We start from the raw sequence: 14,924 nt of genomic DNA, 5'->3' as shown, positions 1-14,924 counted from the left end.
TTCTGGGGCCTTGGCACAGGCCTGGCGGGCTCAGTGGGGGGGACGCTGGCTCGGCCCCCCCATATTCTCTGCCTCCTCCCCGCCTGCCCCCCAGGAGGCGGGCAGCCCGCTCCCAGCCATCGATGTGGCCCCTCAGCTGTCACAGATGCACCAGGCCAGTGCATACCCTAACAGTAGGGGAAACCGCTCATGGGGAGACAGAGGGTCCTGGAGACTCTCTCCACCGTGGGGCTCAGTCTTCTGTAGGCCCAAAACTGTTCTAAAACATAGGCTATTAATTAAAAAAAAAAAAAAAAGCCGTCACAAAGAACCACAGTGCCCAGACCGCTCACGGCCCCTTTTGACGAATATTTCAGGTCTCTGGTTTGCTCAGAGACAAAAAAGCGTGGATGTGAGTTAAAGTCTCTCCCTCCAAAATGAGCCACCCGGCTCCCACGGGGCAGTGGGCGCGTTGCCTCCTGACAGGCCGGGTTGGTGCCCCGGCCAGCATCACCGCTGATGCCCTTTAGTGGGGGACAAGTTCCCAGGCCGCCCCGGGGTCCTGGGTGGGCAGGCTGGCCCCGGAGATGACTGCGGCAGGCTCCACGAAGCCTTGACCAAAATAGCTCTGTCCTTGGTCCCCCGTGGTGCCGCTGTCCATCTCACCCGGCCCGGGCCCGCTGATCCTCAGGATGCGCAAACCTCGGGATGGAAGGGGTAAGCCGCTGAGTCCAACTCCTCGCTCAGCAGACGGGAGAACAGGAGAACAGGAGGGACTGGCCCAGGTCCCCTTGACAGGGGGCCGCGTTTGAGGATGAGGCCTGCTCCTGTCCTAGACAACCTCAGGGGTGTCCTGAAACGCGGGTGACTTCGCAACATGGCAGGGACAGGCATCTGGCTCTGCTCGTGGGGGGTCCCAGCTCCCTTGAGCTCCAGCTGAGTGACCTTGGGCCACTGCCCTGAATGGGACGGGGGCTGAGAGGCTCCCTGGGGATGGCCCAGCGGCCTGCAGAGGCCAGGCCTGGTGGCAGGAGGGCAGCAGGCTGTGAGGGCTAGAGGAAACAAGCCTCCCCCGGGGGGACAGCCCCTGCCCCAGTCCCTCTGCCAGCCCCCAGCAGAATCCAGAGGCAGATCTGGCTCTGGTCATGCCATTTGGGATGGAGACGCCCCAGAGCTCACACATGGACACTGGGGGCAAGAGGACCCTAGGATGGCATCCCCCCCCCCCCCAGCAATCTCGTGCTTCCCACCCCCAGTTCCCCTTCTACTGCTGCTGGCACCCTGTTAACGGCTAACTTGTGTCTCCCTCCAAATCCCTCCTAAACGTCAGGATCTTGGAATGTGACTGGTCGGAGATAGGGGCCTTTAAAGGGTGATTGAGTTAAGATGAGACCATTAAGGGGCGTCCAGATGGCTCAGTCAGTTAGGCGTCCGACTTCCGCTCAGGTCATGATCTCACGGTTCGTGGGTTCGAGCCCCGTGTGGGACCCTGCGCTGACAGCCCAGAGCCTGGAACCTGCTTCGGACTCTGTGTCTCCCTCGCTCTCTGCCCCTCCCCCACTCATGCGTGCTCTCTCTCTTTTTCTCTCTCAACAATAAATAAACATTAAAAAAAAAAAATGAGACCATGAGGATGGGTCCTGATCCGACACGACTGGTGTCCTTGTAACGAGAGGAAGTTTGGGTCCACAGAGAGACACCGGAGGCGAGTGCACACAGGGGGAAAACCACATGAAGAAGAAGGAAGAGGGTGGTCATCTGCAGGCCAAGGAGAGAGGCCGCAGAAGAAACGAGACCTGCCTGGGGCTTCGAGGGTCACACGAACTTTGATCTTAGACTTCGGGCCTCCAGAGGCACGAACAAATAAATTTCTGTTGTTTAAGCCACCCGGGACCTAGCTCATCCCCAAGTTGGGGACAAAAGGAAGGTTAGGGTGGGAGCAACAGTTCAGAGGGGCAGGACTGAATTGTGAGTTTTTTATGATTTCCCCAGAAGCTCCCTCTGGGGCTCTGTCTCTGCAAGCCTGGTCTCCAGCACGCCGTCACCAGGTGACATCATACTTCGTGCGCATCCGGATAACTCCCATCGATCCAGCACCGAAGGCTGTGCCTTTTCCCTGGTTTGCCTCATCTCCTCTCCCCTCTGAGTCTGTGCTCCTGTGGCCACTCTCCCTCCTCGGGGTTTTCAGAGCCCTACCCCCATGCACCTCCTCCAGGAAGCCCTCCTTGCCTGACTCAATATTTAAACCCAGTTCCTTTGTCATCCATCCTGGGTTATCAGGATGTTCATCTGGGACAGCGTGGGAAAGCCTCTGTATAGGGCCTGGACCTCAGTAGCCGGTCACTAAATTAGAGTTATTACGGTCATGATATTAATCAGTTATTCACATAACGACGCTTCGGTTAATATTCCTCTATCTCCGGTCGGATGTCGATATTATTCCTGTCAACCCTCCTCACTGCTGTGACTCACCCACACTTCACCTCTCCCCGGTTTTTCTCCACCCCCCTGCCTTACCTCCCCTGCCCAGCCTCTTGGAGGACCCCACGGGGGGACATCGGATCCAGCACGACGCCCGGCTGCGTCAGCCTGTCTGTTACCAGGAAGACTGACACGGCCCGCTCTGCCAGGGGACGGGGGTGCTCCAGCTCGGCTGCCGACACCATGCGGCCTTCACCTGCAGTGCCCTCTGGCCCCCCGCCCCCCCGGCCCGGGAAGCAGATGGTCAGAAACTAATGAATCAGCCTGTGCATTTACCAGCCCCGCGCCTGCTGCTGAACGGGCTTAATCAACAGCGAGCACGATAAATAAATCCCAAGCCATCGCCAGCACAAGTCTCTCCGCCTCTCTCCCATTTCACTTCTTCCTTCCGCCGCCCTGCCCTCGCGCCCCAAGATCTTTGAATTCCATTTAACCACCTAGGGGTGCGGGGCGTGTCCCCTGCTGAAGGCGACGTCCACGCGGAACCAGCCGCCCGTCCCAAAGGGCGAGGCTCTCGCCCTCGCGTTCCTTCTGTTCTCCCCTAGCAAGGGTCCCGAGGAGGAGCCTGGGGTGAGGGGCCCAGTTTACCCCAAGCCCCCCACCCCCACCCCGTCCCAAGGGCTGTGCATCAGCTATTTACAGCAGGTGCGAGGGAGGGGCTGGGCTGGAGGGTCGGCGTCTCCTTCCTCAGTCCGCACATTTCCCCCCGTCTCTGTGAGATCAGGCTAATAATGAAACAAACAGTCCAAATAATGCCTAGTGTCTCATACCTGGCCTCACACCAGAGAGAAAGTTAGGGGGGGTTTGAGGCACGCCTTTAACCTTTTAGGATGATACCAAAGCCAACACCTGATATTATCAAAAATAGTAATTAGTTGTTTAGACCTTTTACGAATAGCACCAAAAAAAAAAAAAAAAAAAAGTAAAGAAATAAGAATTTCTTTCTGATTAAAAGCTTTGAAACGTTCTCCCCCCCCCCCAAAAAAAAGTCACACACCACATTTTGCATCCAATCCTGGGGATTCATGGGGTCCCATCTCCCCATTTAGGAGCCCCGGTTCTGGAGTCTGGAGCAGTTAAGGAAACTGGCTTGGAGCGCCACAAGTCCTGGGTTTAATCTCAGCTCTATCCCTTGAGGCTGTGTGCCCTCGAGAAACTTGCTTCACCTCTCTGAATGTTTCGTTTCTCGTCCAACCTGTGAGATAACGCGCACGTGAAATACCTAGAAAACGTCTCCAAGCGGCAGCAACGATTATTCAACAGCAGCTCCAGACACACTCGCTCGGGGACTTTCCTTGCAACCTTCCTGGGGAAGAAGGAAGGCTGAGGGCAACCGGCTCATTAACAGTAAAATCAGAGCCTCACATGAGCCGCCGGCTGCCTTGGGGACCGCGGGCTCAGGAGAGCCTAACGATCTCGCTGTTCACCGAGTGCTGTGTGCCAGGGCTGGGCACCCATTCCACGTGGCAGACTCCCAGCATCCTCCCGGGCGGTCAGTGCTCCCGAGGACGTGCCACCCCCCACGTCACTTCCTCTGAGCACAGTGGGATCTAGCCAAGGAAATCTTGGGGAAGCCCAGCCCGTCCTACCTGCCTGGCCGCAGGCTCTCCCATCTCTGCAGACACACCCAGGAGGGGTGGGGGTGGCGGGGAGGGGCAGGGGCGCGGGGCGAGGGGAAGGCAGCCGGCTAGGACGACAGCACCAGAGAACGGGGTGGGAACAAAGCGACAGACACACCGAGCAGGAGTCGCTTGGGAGGAAGTATCCTACGGAGAAACCATTTCGTACCACGATTTTCAAACCTTTCCGCGGGCTCTCGGATGCTTTCGCTCTTATGTCATTTTCTGGGCAAAGGGGCGATGGGGGCGGTGGGGAGGGGGCGGTGGTTGCCGTTGGGAGTCAGAAGCCAGCCTGGAAGCAGTGTAGACGACAGCTTTGGGCGAAAAGCATAATCGAGCAGGAAAGCCAACTGTGAGCAGGGATGGGGGTAACCGTGCCCAGGGGAGGTCTGGCTGTCTGGACCAAGGAGCCTTTGCGGGGTCAGCGACTGAAACTAACCAAGCCTCGGGGAGAGGAACCAACAGCTCTGCGAGGACGGGCCCGCATCCTAGCCCGGGTTGAGATGAACAATCCCTGACGGGGCGGGCCGTGGTGACGTGTGCAGCAGCGTCAGAGAACTCCCCCAGGCGCCCACCGGCCACCCACAAACCCCCGCACCTCCCCGCTGGAGGGGAAGCCCCGCGAGGGCAGCGGCCCCACCCGCCTCCTTCCTCCCTGCAGCCGGGACCCCGGCGCTCCTCGGGGCTGCTTGGGAAAACTTGGCGGAGAGGACGGAGTCCAGCGAGGGCGAGAGGGCTGACTTCTCAGGGCCCCCGTGAGAATCACACTAGGCTCCGCGTGGCAAGCGCCTTGCGTGACCCCGGCTTGCCAGCGATGGGTGTGGGGACAGCACCACGGCCGCCGCCAGCTGGGCAAACAGCACGGTCCACACCCCACGCGTGGGCCGTCCTGGAAGATGGGGTCCTTTCATTTAGGGTCTACAAAGAAGGAAAGGCTGAACAATGCCTCAAGGTCACACTGCTTTGTTGTTTGTTTCTTTGTTGAGCATTTATTTATTTTTGGGGAGGCAGAGACAGACAGAGTGCAAATGGGGGAGGGGCAGAGAGAGAGGGAGACGCAGAACCCGAAGCAGGCTCCGGGCTCCGAGCCGTCGGCACAGAGCCCCACGCGGGGCTCGAACCCACGGACCGCAAGATCATGACCTGAGCTGAAGTCAGACACTGAACCCGGGCGCCGCAAGGCCACACTGCTTCGAAGGGGCCAAGTGGGACAAGAAGCCAGGGAGTCGGGCTCGGTGATGTGGGAGGAAACTATGCCCTTTGCCCAAAAGGGAAGGACGCCACCGCCCCCAGACCCGTGCCGCTCCCTTGAGAGTCGGGTTCCACGGGGAGGCAGACAGCCCATGGCTCTGCCACCCAGGCGTGTGGGCAGGCCCAGGGAACAGTTTAGCAGCTGACAGATTTTTCTGAACCTGTCTGCCGAGTTGCCAACTGAACTGTCTCATGCTCAGCCCGTCAACCTCGGCGCGGCTGGAGGCATCTGCCGGTGGGAGGCGGGAGGCTGCCAAGGAGAGCCCTGGGGAGGGGTGGGGAGCGAGGGGTGCCAAGGCGGAGGGACGCGGGGCAGGGCCATCACCAGGCATCCCGAGGGCTCTGAGGGTCAGGCGAGGCAGCACCAGCTCCCTCTTGCAGAACTGGACTTGGGCGAGCAAAGGTAGGGGAAAGGCAACAGGCAGCTGAACCAGCCCCTCCCTCCACCTTGCAGGATGCTTCTAGAACTCCGGGGGAAACTCTTCCAGCCTGGGCAGGTGTGTAAGTCAGTCCTAAGTCCCCTGACCCATAGGGTCACGGATCTGGGATTCAGGTGATTGTCCCTAACCCCATGTATGACCCTGGGCGGGGACTTGCCCTGTCGGTGCCTCAGTTTCCCCATTGGGGAAATGATCGAGCTCTGACACTGACCTCGCCGAGTCCACGTTCCTCGGCCCCCCACCCCACCTGGGAGGAAGGGCACAGAGGGAGGGCAACCCCTCCTCCCTCCACTCCAGGGAGAAAGCCAGGGTGCCCAGGGAATTCTCCCTAACAAATTATTTCCTATTTATTGGTAAGAGAAGTTGCAGCGGGGATAAATTATTAACAAAGTGGAAACGAGATTCTGTCGCGAGCAGATTCTAATTCCAGCTGCCCTGGCGGTCTCTGGCTCCCCACCCCCTCCCTCCCTGACCTCTCCTCCTGGGGTTCCGCTGACCCCTGTCTCTGTGGCTCCCCCCTCCCCAACACCCTCGGCCCCGCAGGCTTCTCTCCCTCACCCTTTTGGGTTTCTGTTTGAGCTGGAGCCTGGACCGAAGCAAGGTGACCCCTCCCTGCTCGTGAATCAGCGGAAAGCGACCCGAATGGCATTTCAGGGCAGAGCTGCCGCTGGCCAGGGCAGCTCCTCTTGTTTTTTTTTTTTCTTTTTTGGTTTGGTTTCTTGTTGGAGCCATTTCTTCCCAGCCCAGCCACTGCTCATAGGAAAGGCCAGGAGCCTGGACAAGGGGCCTTCCCTGGCCTCATCCATCCCGGCAATGAGCATCCAGAGGCCACGGCGAGAGCCCCCCCACTCACCCCCAGCCCCCGACTCCCCACCAGCCACAGTGGGCATCTCCTGGTCAAAGGTCCCCCTCAGACCCCCCGGACCCACCCTGACCCCAGTTATTCAGCTGCCCAGATCAGCTCTCTACTGTTCCAGTTGCCCAAGTTGTGTGGGAGGAAAGGGAGGCCTTTCACTTCAACCCTGCCTACAAGTGACCTCCTTCCAGAACCTTCCGTGACTGGGACTGCACTCTAGGACAGCAGGGACCAGGTCTGGCCTACCCGTTCCCCACACTCCCCAGTGACGATTTGCATGAGGACCCCCAGCCATTGGCTGCCACGAGAGTGTTTGTCGAGCCCTTACTCACGAGGGCACCTTCTCGCCCGTGCCTGTCAATCTCCTTGCTCCGGCGCAGCTCAGAGAGGGTGAACAACCTGCCCGGCACCACCCAGGGAGGACTGTGTAGCTAGCCGGCTTCCGACAGCCGTGGGAGGAGCCGGCTGAGGTTGGTTCTAGAAGCCAGCAGGGACCCCCACCCGCCAGTCCCGTGCCCCACCTCTGGCTTCCCCGACAGACACAGCCAGCAAGAACTTCTGGTGACCAGAGGGCATCAGGTTGCCCCGGAGGACTGTCCAGGAGGGGGTCAGCTGGGAAGCCAAGGTCAGAAGGACAAGGGTGCAAATGTCAAAACCCCACTCACCAGGAGGGCAGGTCCAGTAGGACTGATTTCCTCCCTCAACTGAAGAGCCAGAGGGGATGGGTGGGGCCTTGTCAAGGCTCTGGCCAGACAAGAGTTAATCTCTCCAGGAGCTTAAAATTGTATAGCAGTCTCCCCCCGCCCCCACCTCATCCACACGGGATACTTTCTAGTACCCCCAGTGGATGCTTGAAAACCCAGATAGTACCAAACCCCACATATACTGTTTTTTTCTTCTTTTTTAATGTTTATTTTTACATACATTTATTTATTAATGGGGGGGGGTGGCGGGGAGAGAGAGAGAGAGCTCGTGAGCAAAGGAGGGGCAGAGAAAGAGGGAGAGAGAGAGAATCCCAATGCGGGACTCGATCCCACGACCGCGAGATCTCGATCTGAGCTGATATCAAGAATCGAACGCTCAACTGGCTGAGCCACCCGGGTGCCCCTACCTTTCTGTTTTTATTTAAGAAATCTCTACACCCAGGGGGCGCCTGGGTGGCTCCGTCGGTGAAGCGTCCGACTTCGACTCAGGTCATGATCTCGCGGTCCACGAGTTCGAGCCCCGCGTCGGGCTCTGTGCTGACGGCTCGGGGCCCGGAGCCTGCTTCGGATTCTCTGTCTCCCTCTCTCTCTGCCCCTCCCGTGCTCATGCTCTGTTTCTCCCTCTCTCTCAAAAAGTAAATAAACATTAAAAAGGAAAAGAAAAGAAATCTCTACACCCAACGTGGGGCTCCAACTCACGACCCCCGAGATCAAGAGCTGTGTGCTCTTCTGACGGGGTCAGGCAGGCAGCCCATGACGTTTTCCCCTGTAGGCGCACAACTATGATAGAGTTTCGTTTACCAATTAGGCACAGCAAGAGAGCAACAATGGTGACTAACAATAAAATACAACAGTCATAACCAAACACGGTCACAAAAGTTATCTGAGTGTGGTCCCTCTCACTCTTCCTGTGATGTCCTCACCCCTCTCGTGACACGAGGCGACAAAAGGCCTACGTGACGGGGCGCGGTGAGGCGAGGGATGTGGGCACACAGCGTGGGGCCACCGTCTGACCCAACGCCAGGAGGGAGATCGTCCGCTTCCAGACCACGGGTGACTGTGGGTAACTGAAACCACAGACAAGGGATGGCTGCTGTACTCTTAAAAAAAAAAAAAAAAAAGGATGCATTCTGTTTTGCCCTGGGCATAGGCGGATTCTTCCCACAGCCAGATTTCTAGGAATGTTCGGGGTGGGGAATTCTATCCCAGCCGAAGGGGGCCTGCACCGATCCCTATGGTCCCCCCCACGGGCGGCTTCGGCACCCCAGCCCCTCACCTGCTACATCATCACTGACCAGGCACGTGCAGGCATCGGTCTCAGACCAGGAACGGCTCCCCCTCCATTTGCACACCCCCAGCGACAGGGAACTCATTACCATAAGAAGCAGATAGGCCAAACTAGACTGCTAACTCCCTAGAAAGTCTGGCAGTATATTTTGGCTCCCACTCTACGTACTTTCTCTGCCCCAGGCCCCCTTGCTTTTTGCGTTTTGGTCCTGTTTTCTCTGCTTCTGCAGTAAACAGTTTCTAATTGATTTGAAGAAGCAGCTAGAGAAGCTGCATTCGCCCAAGTCCTCCTCCTCCCCCCATGTCAGGAGCTCAAATCCTTCCCCACCAGGGCCAGCGGGAAGGCTCGGTGCCTCCTCCTGCACAGACACAACCCATTCGGCCAGGGAGCCGCCTGCCCTGCTCTCCGTCCCCCCTCCCAGCACGCCCCACTCCCCACCCGAGGCCCCCCCACCCAAACAGCCCGATGCTTTTGCTTAATACCTTTTTGCAAAGTAAAGAAGGCGAGATGGGGGGACGAAAGAAAGGAGAGAGAGAAAGGGAGAGAGGAGAGAGAGAGAGAGAGGGAGGGAGGGAGGGACCGGGCAGGGTGGGGGCAGGGTGCAGGGAGGAGAAAAGCCACATCCAGAGAAGCCGGGTAAAGTGCATTATTGATTCAGGACTCAGAAAATGCTTAGAGAGTAGGAAACACGCCTGCTCTTTAAAAGCTTGTGCAAAGCTGAAGCTACACACATGCAGCCTTCCCAAAGAGGGCCTGCTCTGCTGACATGAATATTTTATCAGGGAGGAAAGAAAAAGTGGTGAGGAGGACTTAAATGCTGGGGTGGGGGTGGAGGGCAGAGCGCGGAGCGGCCCCTCCCCACCCCGAGAGCAGACCTTGGCCTCCTTGCCAAAGAGCAGAGCAATGGGGCCTCGGTGGTCCCGAAAGGGGCACCCACTGAAAGGGAAGGGTCCGGGAGGGGTGAGGCCCGAAGCTTGAGCCGAAGCCCCTCCCCTAACCTTTGCCCGGCCACTACCAGCCCTCCCCCACACTCCCCTGCTGAGCCCCGGAGGCCACCCCTTCGGATAAAGTCCAAACCCCAAGGGGTCCTGGCTCTGCCCAGCCCCCACCATTCACGCCCCGCTCTGCCCTGTTTCTGTTTTTTGCTAAACTTCCACACTGAGTACTGTCACTGGACCATTGGGATCATGATTTTTCACGTGAGACTTCCTCCTCTCTACGCATGACAGTCCTACGAGCTAAGGCACAAGTCCTCATTTTGTTTTTCAGGTGAGGAAACGGAGGCGCGGGTAGGCACCGGGCCCGATGGGACCTCGGTGAGCCAGAGGCAGAACTGGTGTTAGAAATTGCAAATTACGTGCTCTACGGAAAGCCTAGCAGGCCACCTGTCCCTCGCCATGCAGTCATTCCCTGGTTTAGGGGCAATTTAATGGCTTTGTGGGCCACAGATGCGAGAGTAGACACAGCGTCCAGAGGGATGGGGCCTGCCTGTACGAACAGCCACAAGCCGAGACCTTGAAGGCTTTCTTCTTGCTGGTCTCTGAGGAGCTAAGAAGTGGTGGGGCAGCCCGGGCAACAGCTGGGCACACTTGGACGGGTGCACCACCCTGGGGATGAATCCTTTGGAGAGGGCAGGGGTGGCGAGGCTGAGCTGGTGAGGGTCCGTTCGTTGATTTATTCACGCCTTACCGACTGTTCCCGCATGTCCTGTTTGCAAAGTAGTCCCGGCAAAGCAGCAGTCAGGCCAGGCTGGTCATCAAAATTCCTGGAAGGGAGGGCGTGCAAATATTCCTGGGCCCTCAGGCCGGAGATTCGGCCCGAGGAAAACCAACCTACCAAACCCCTCCGCCGTGACTCGGATGCCCGGTCGGGTTTGGGCATTCTGTGACGTCAGGCCTGCTATCACCATCACCCCTGATTCATAGGCGAGGGACGTGGAGCCCCCAGAGGCCAGGCACCGACTCAAGGTCACACTTCTCGTAACCCGGGCATTTTGACCCCTTACGGGGGCACTGAGCACTCTACGGTGACCACCAGAGAAGCCACCCTTGGCTTGGTCCCCCAAAGTGGCCCAGGTGACAGGCCTGGAGGAGAAGTGGGCTGGTCAGGAAGGCTTCCTTGGGGAGGTGGGGTTTCGGAAGGGCGGGCCCGGGAGGAGGGGTGGGCTAGGGACGGACAGGGGAAGGTTCAACCAGGCTGTGAGGAGGGGTGCCCTGTGCAGCGAGGCCCCGTAAAGGCCAGTCTGGACGTGCAGAATTTACGCAGGGAGAGACGAGTTAACGCACTTGGCAGGCCGGGGGCCTGGCGGGGAATGGAGGGGATGAGGGCAAAGGGGCGGCCTGGGGCCAGCGGCGGCCTTGACATTCAGCAGCTGCAAGAGGGCCCTGACTGTGGCTGGCCAGCCTTCCTCCGGGAAGAGGGGTTAAGAACCTGAGAACAAAGGGCGAGGGACCCTGAGGCGGGAGCCGGCACCCCTCAGCCCCCAGAGGCCAGAGCAAGGCTGGGGCGTCTGCAGGTCAGGGGCAAGGACGGGTTCCGAGAACGAACTCTCTCCCTCTCTCGCCTTTGAATTTAAAGGAATGACAAGATGCTTAAGGCCAGAAGGGATCCGGCTGGTCCTGGGAAAGGCTGAAATGGTGGTTCTCACACTTGGTGGTGCCCCGGGACCGCCTGGGGAGTCCAATTAAACCCCGGTGCCCAGGCCCGCCCCAGGGACCGTGTGCAGGATGGGCAGGGAGCACACGGGATCCCCCGTGCAGCCGGCTGAGAGCAGGGCACGCGGGATGCGGGCCCCAGCAGAGCCTCGAATCTGCACAGCGACCCGGCCCCTGCCTTCTCCACTCCCCCAGTCCCATCGGCCCACCCGAGTTTGGAGCCTTCAAGAAGGCTGCCCCAATGGTTAGGAGACACGGGACCGACGGAGGAGACAGGCACAAAATCGGACCCCCTTTCCTGATGCAGAGGCGCTGCTCACCGTGGTTCTCACCTTAGACGCACTCGGGCCCCCAGACCAGTCACGTCACGCCCTCTGGGGTAGGTCCTACCTATCGGGGCGGTTCAGCTGCCCAGGAGACTCCAGCGTGCAGCCAAGCTAGAAGGCCACTGCCCCGAGGACCCTGCCGCGGGACAATTCTCCATCTGGCGGTGGCACCCGGCCCCCAGCCCCCCTTTCCTACCGCTACCCCCAGGCTGAGAGGCGGCCAGACTGTTGGGGATCCCTGGTGGGAAGGGGCGGGCTGCCCAAGCCAGGCAGACAGGCCCAGTGGAAGGCGGTGGAAGGCGGTGGAAGGCAGACGCTGCCACGCTCCCCCCTCCCCGTGGCTCTCTCCCCCCTCTATTTTTAGGTCCATTACTGTCCATTGTTGGGTGTATTTTTTTTTCCCACTCTTTCCCCAGAAAAACAGCTCAGGTTCCTCCAGGCAAAGCCGTCTCCCCAGAGCGTGGGAGCACACACATTGCCAAGTAGATATGATATAAGTGAATTATCAGCTAAGTGGATCTGCAGACTCCGTCATGTCTCAAAGGGCAGTGGGGGGGGGGTGGGTAACCGCCACCATTGCTCACTCCTCCCCAGCCCTCCCTCCTGGGGCTGACAGGGCGTGCTGGGGGAGGAGAGGCTGGCAGGGACAGTATGCTCACCCGGCACGAAGGGCCACACGCAGATGACAACCAACTCAATCCATCAGGCGCTAAGCTATTCGGAGCGCCTCACATCAGCTAAATGGCCTGCTTAGCGGCTAAGTGCTGGGTCCGGGCGGCCCAAGGTGGAGGTGCCGAGCTCGTCTGCTTCGATGCTGTGTGACTTTGGGAAAGTGGCCTCCCCTCTCTGAACCTTGGGTTCCTCATTATTCAAAATGGGCATAGGTATGGGATCTACCGTAAGTCTTCTGGGAGGGTTCAATAGGTTAGGTGAGGTTAAGTGCTTGGTATACAGTAGGCGCTCAATAAATGCAAGCTGTTGGTTCTTGGAGGAGGAGGAGGAGGGGGAGGAGGAGGAGGAGGGGGAGGAGGGGGAGGAGGGGGAGGAGGATCAAGACAATCCTCAGACAATAGGACCAGTCAGTTACAAGAAGGAAAGCATTAATTTTCCTGAGCATGAGGGCCCCCCAGAAGGACCGTAGGGGTCCACGAGTGGACTCAGGACGGTGTGCTTGTAACCGTGTGTGTGCGCGCGCCTGTGTGTGTGTGTGTGTGTGTGTGTGTGTGTGTGTGTGCGTGCCCTGTTCCTGCAGGAGTAGCATGGACTCTCAAAGGGGTCTGAACCCCCGAGGCAGGAGCCCCTGCTGAGGGACGGGTTGGTCTCCTGCTCTGTTTGTCCCCTCTGGGTCCCTCCTGGGTGCCTGGGACCTTACTGGTTTGCTCCCCCCCTCTCTCCCGCTCCCTCTCCAAGTTTCAAGGTCCCGAAGCTTAGCAGCAGAATCAGGGAATGCAGTGGGGTTCTGAGGTTGACCAGCCGACAGGAAATCTCCACCTCAAGACTTGCCTTGAGGTCACCCCAGCTTCTAGAAACCGGTCCAGTGGGGAGCCCGGACTCAGCACAGTGCCAGCCCCAGAGCTGTGGGATTTGGGATGGTACCTGGGGTGGGGACAGGGACAGCGACAGGGTGTCCTGTGGCTGGCTGGCTTCTCCTTCTACCGTCACCTGCCTTGGGCTGTCTCTTGATTCCCAGAGGGAGGGGACGCCCCAAGAACCCCAACTGGCCGCCGCCATCTGCTTGGGCTAGAGCAGAGGAAGGTAGCTCGAGGGTAACGTGCAGGCTCCTTCGCTCACTGGCCTCCTTTTCACCTTTGCCCAACAACAGACTCTGCTATGACCGAGGGGGAAATGCCCTGGTCGTGTTTCATTTCCTTTTATTTCCCTGGTCGACACTTGGAGTCAAGTGGACAAATGACATGGGCCGCAGGAAGGGACCGGGATGAGGGATGGAGGGATCCAAATGGTCCCGCGGCACCCGGGGCAAACAGCCGGGGGACAAGAGTGCCAGATCCTTGATGACGGGCCGAGTCCCTTTCACGGGGGGGTGGGGGTAGCTCTAGAAGGCCCCAGGTTTAGGTGTGGAAGGCAGATCAATGGGAGGGACTCAGCGAGAGCGAGGGTGCATTCTCTAATGAAGGTGACCCTTCCACAGCTGGGCCCTGAGATCCTGGGTCCCCTTTCTGGCCACCTTCCGTGGTGCCGCTGCAGCCGGGAGAACCACAGCCTGGCAGGGGGGGCAGGCTGGGATGGGGGCCTCAGAGCCCTCTGGGCCCCGGGAAAGCCAGCTTTGAGCACAGCCCGGTCACCGGGGGCCGCACACACGTGTGAGAATTCACCTGGGGGTGGGGGCAGAAGGCACACGCGTTGACGTTATGTCACATGTACCCTAAAGGGGCAGCTTGGGCACCCGCTGGCTGCAGGCAGCCTCCAGGCAGGCATCCCGTGTCCCCCACCAAACGCCATCAAGTGAGGTCATGAGTGGACAGATGGAGATCTGGTATGGAACGCCTCATGTCCCCAGGGCTCTGATGCATTCTTTCAGGAGAGCCGCGGGCCTACGGCGGAGCTTCCTGGGTCTGCTGTCCCTCCCCTGGGTCTGCTGTCCCTCCCCGGGGGCCCAAGGAAGTCACTCCATCCTGCTGGGCCTCAGTTTGCCCTCACACAGGAAATGAGGGGAGCTGGATTTGCCCAGCAGCTTCACGTCGTGTTTATGGGGGGCCCTAGGACGGCCGTGGGGGGCGGGGGGCTCAGGGCCCGGGGACCGGGGCGGAGGGACACCAGTCGCCTGGTCCAAGGAGCCCACTTTCCCCTGAGCTGCCAGATCCGCGGTAATTTGCTCACACGTACTGATCTTCTAACCTTTAAGACCCCTTCCAAACTGCACTCCCTACTTGAGATAGAAGATAATTGTCGGCAGCATTTATCTTGTGGGGCAAAGGTGGGAGACAGAGACTCTTCTGCCCTGCTGAGTGGGTCAGGGAGGGGTGCCGTGGAAGCTGGAGAGGAGCTACCCCAAGACCAGAGAGAAGTCACAGGTTGGGCGGTGCTCCCCAGTTATCCTCCTCTGGGCATCAAAGCTAACAGCCCAGCCTAAAAGCTAGGTCGGGGGTGGGGGGAAGGAGAAGCGGAAGAGGAAGGAGGTGAGAAGGGGGAGAGGTGGGGAGCATGCCTCGGGCCTCACCATGGCATCGTTGTCAAATACCCGGGATCGGAGTTCAAGCCCGGACTCTCCCCTCAGTCTTGGAGTCTCAGTTTGCTCATCTGTGAAATGGGGACTACGGTTTCCCGTGCAGGGCATTTGGGAGCGCCTGAGGAGACACCCGGCCCGG

At 59.2% G+C, this 14,924-nt stretch overlaps 1 protein-coding gene across 19 annotated transcripts in view; it reads right to left on the bottom strand.

The window, feature by feature from the left end:
- Positions 1-14,924, bottom strand: part of NTNG2 (netrin G2) — a 67,894-nt gene that overhangs the window by 39,255 nt on the left and 13,715 nt on the right. Inside the window, exon 2 of one of the 19 annotated variants that reach the window (XM_045467770.1) lies at positions 10,308-10,383. The exons of the other annotated variants lie outside the window; for them this stretch is intronic. Coding sequence (XP_045323726.1) covers positions 10,308-10,322 — 15 coding nt within the window. The 5' untranslated portion in view covers positions 10,323-10,383. The remainder of the gene's footprint in view (positions 1-10,307; positions 10,384-14,924) is intronic. 19 annotated transcript variants of the gene reach the window in all.

The sequence above is a fragment of the Leopardus geoffroyi genome, chromosome D4, assembly GCF_018350155.1.
Source record: "Leopardus geoffroyi isolate Oge1 chromosome D4, O.geoffroyi_Oge1_pat1.0, whole genome shotgun sequence".
Taxonomy (NCBI): Eukaryota; Metazoa; Chordata; class Mammalia; order Carnivora; family Felidae; genus Leopardus; species Leopardus geoffroyi.
Note: the sequence above shows the minus strand (reverse complement) of the source record. Positions and strands in the feature narration are given on the sequence as shown.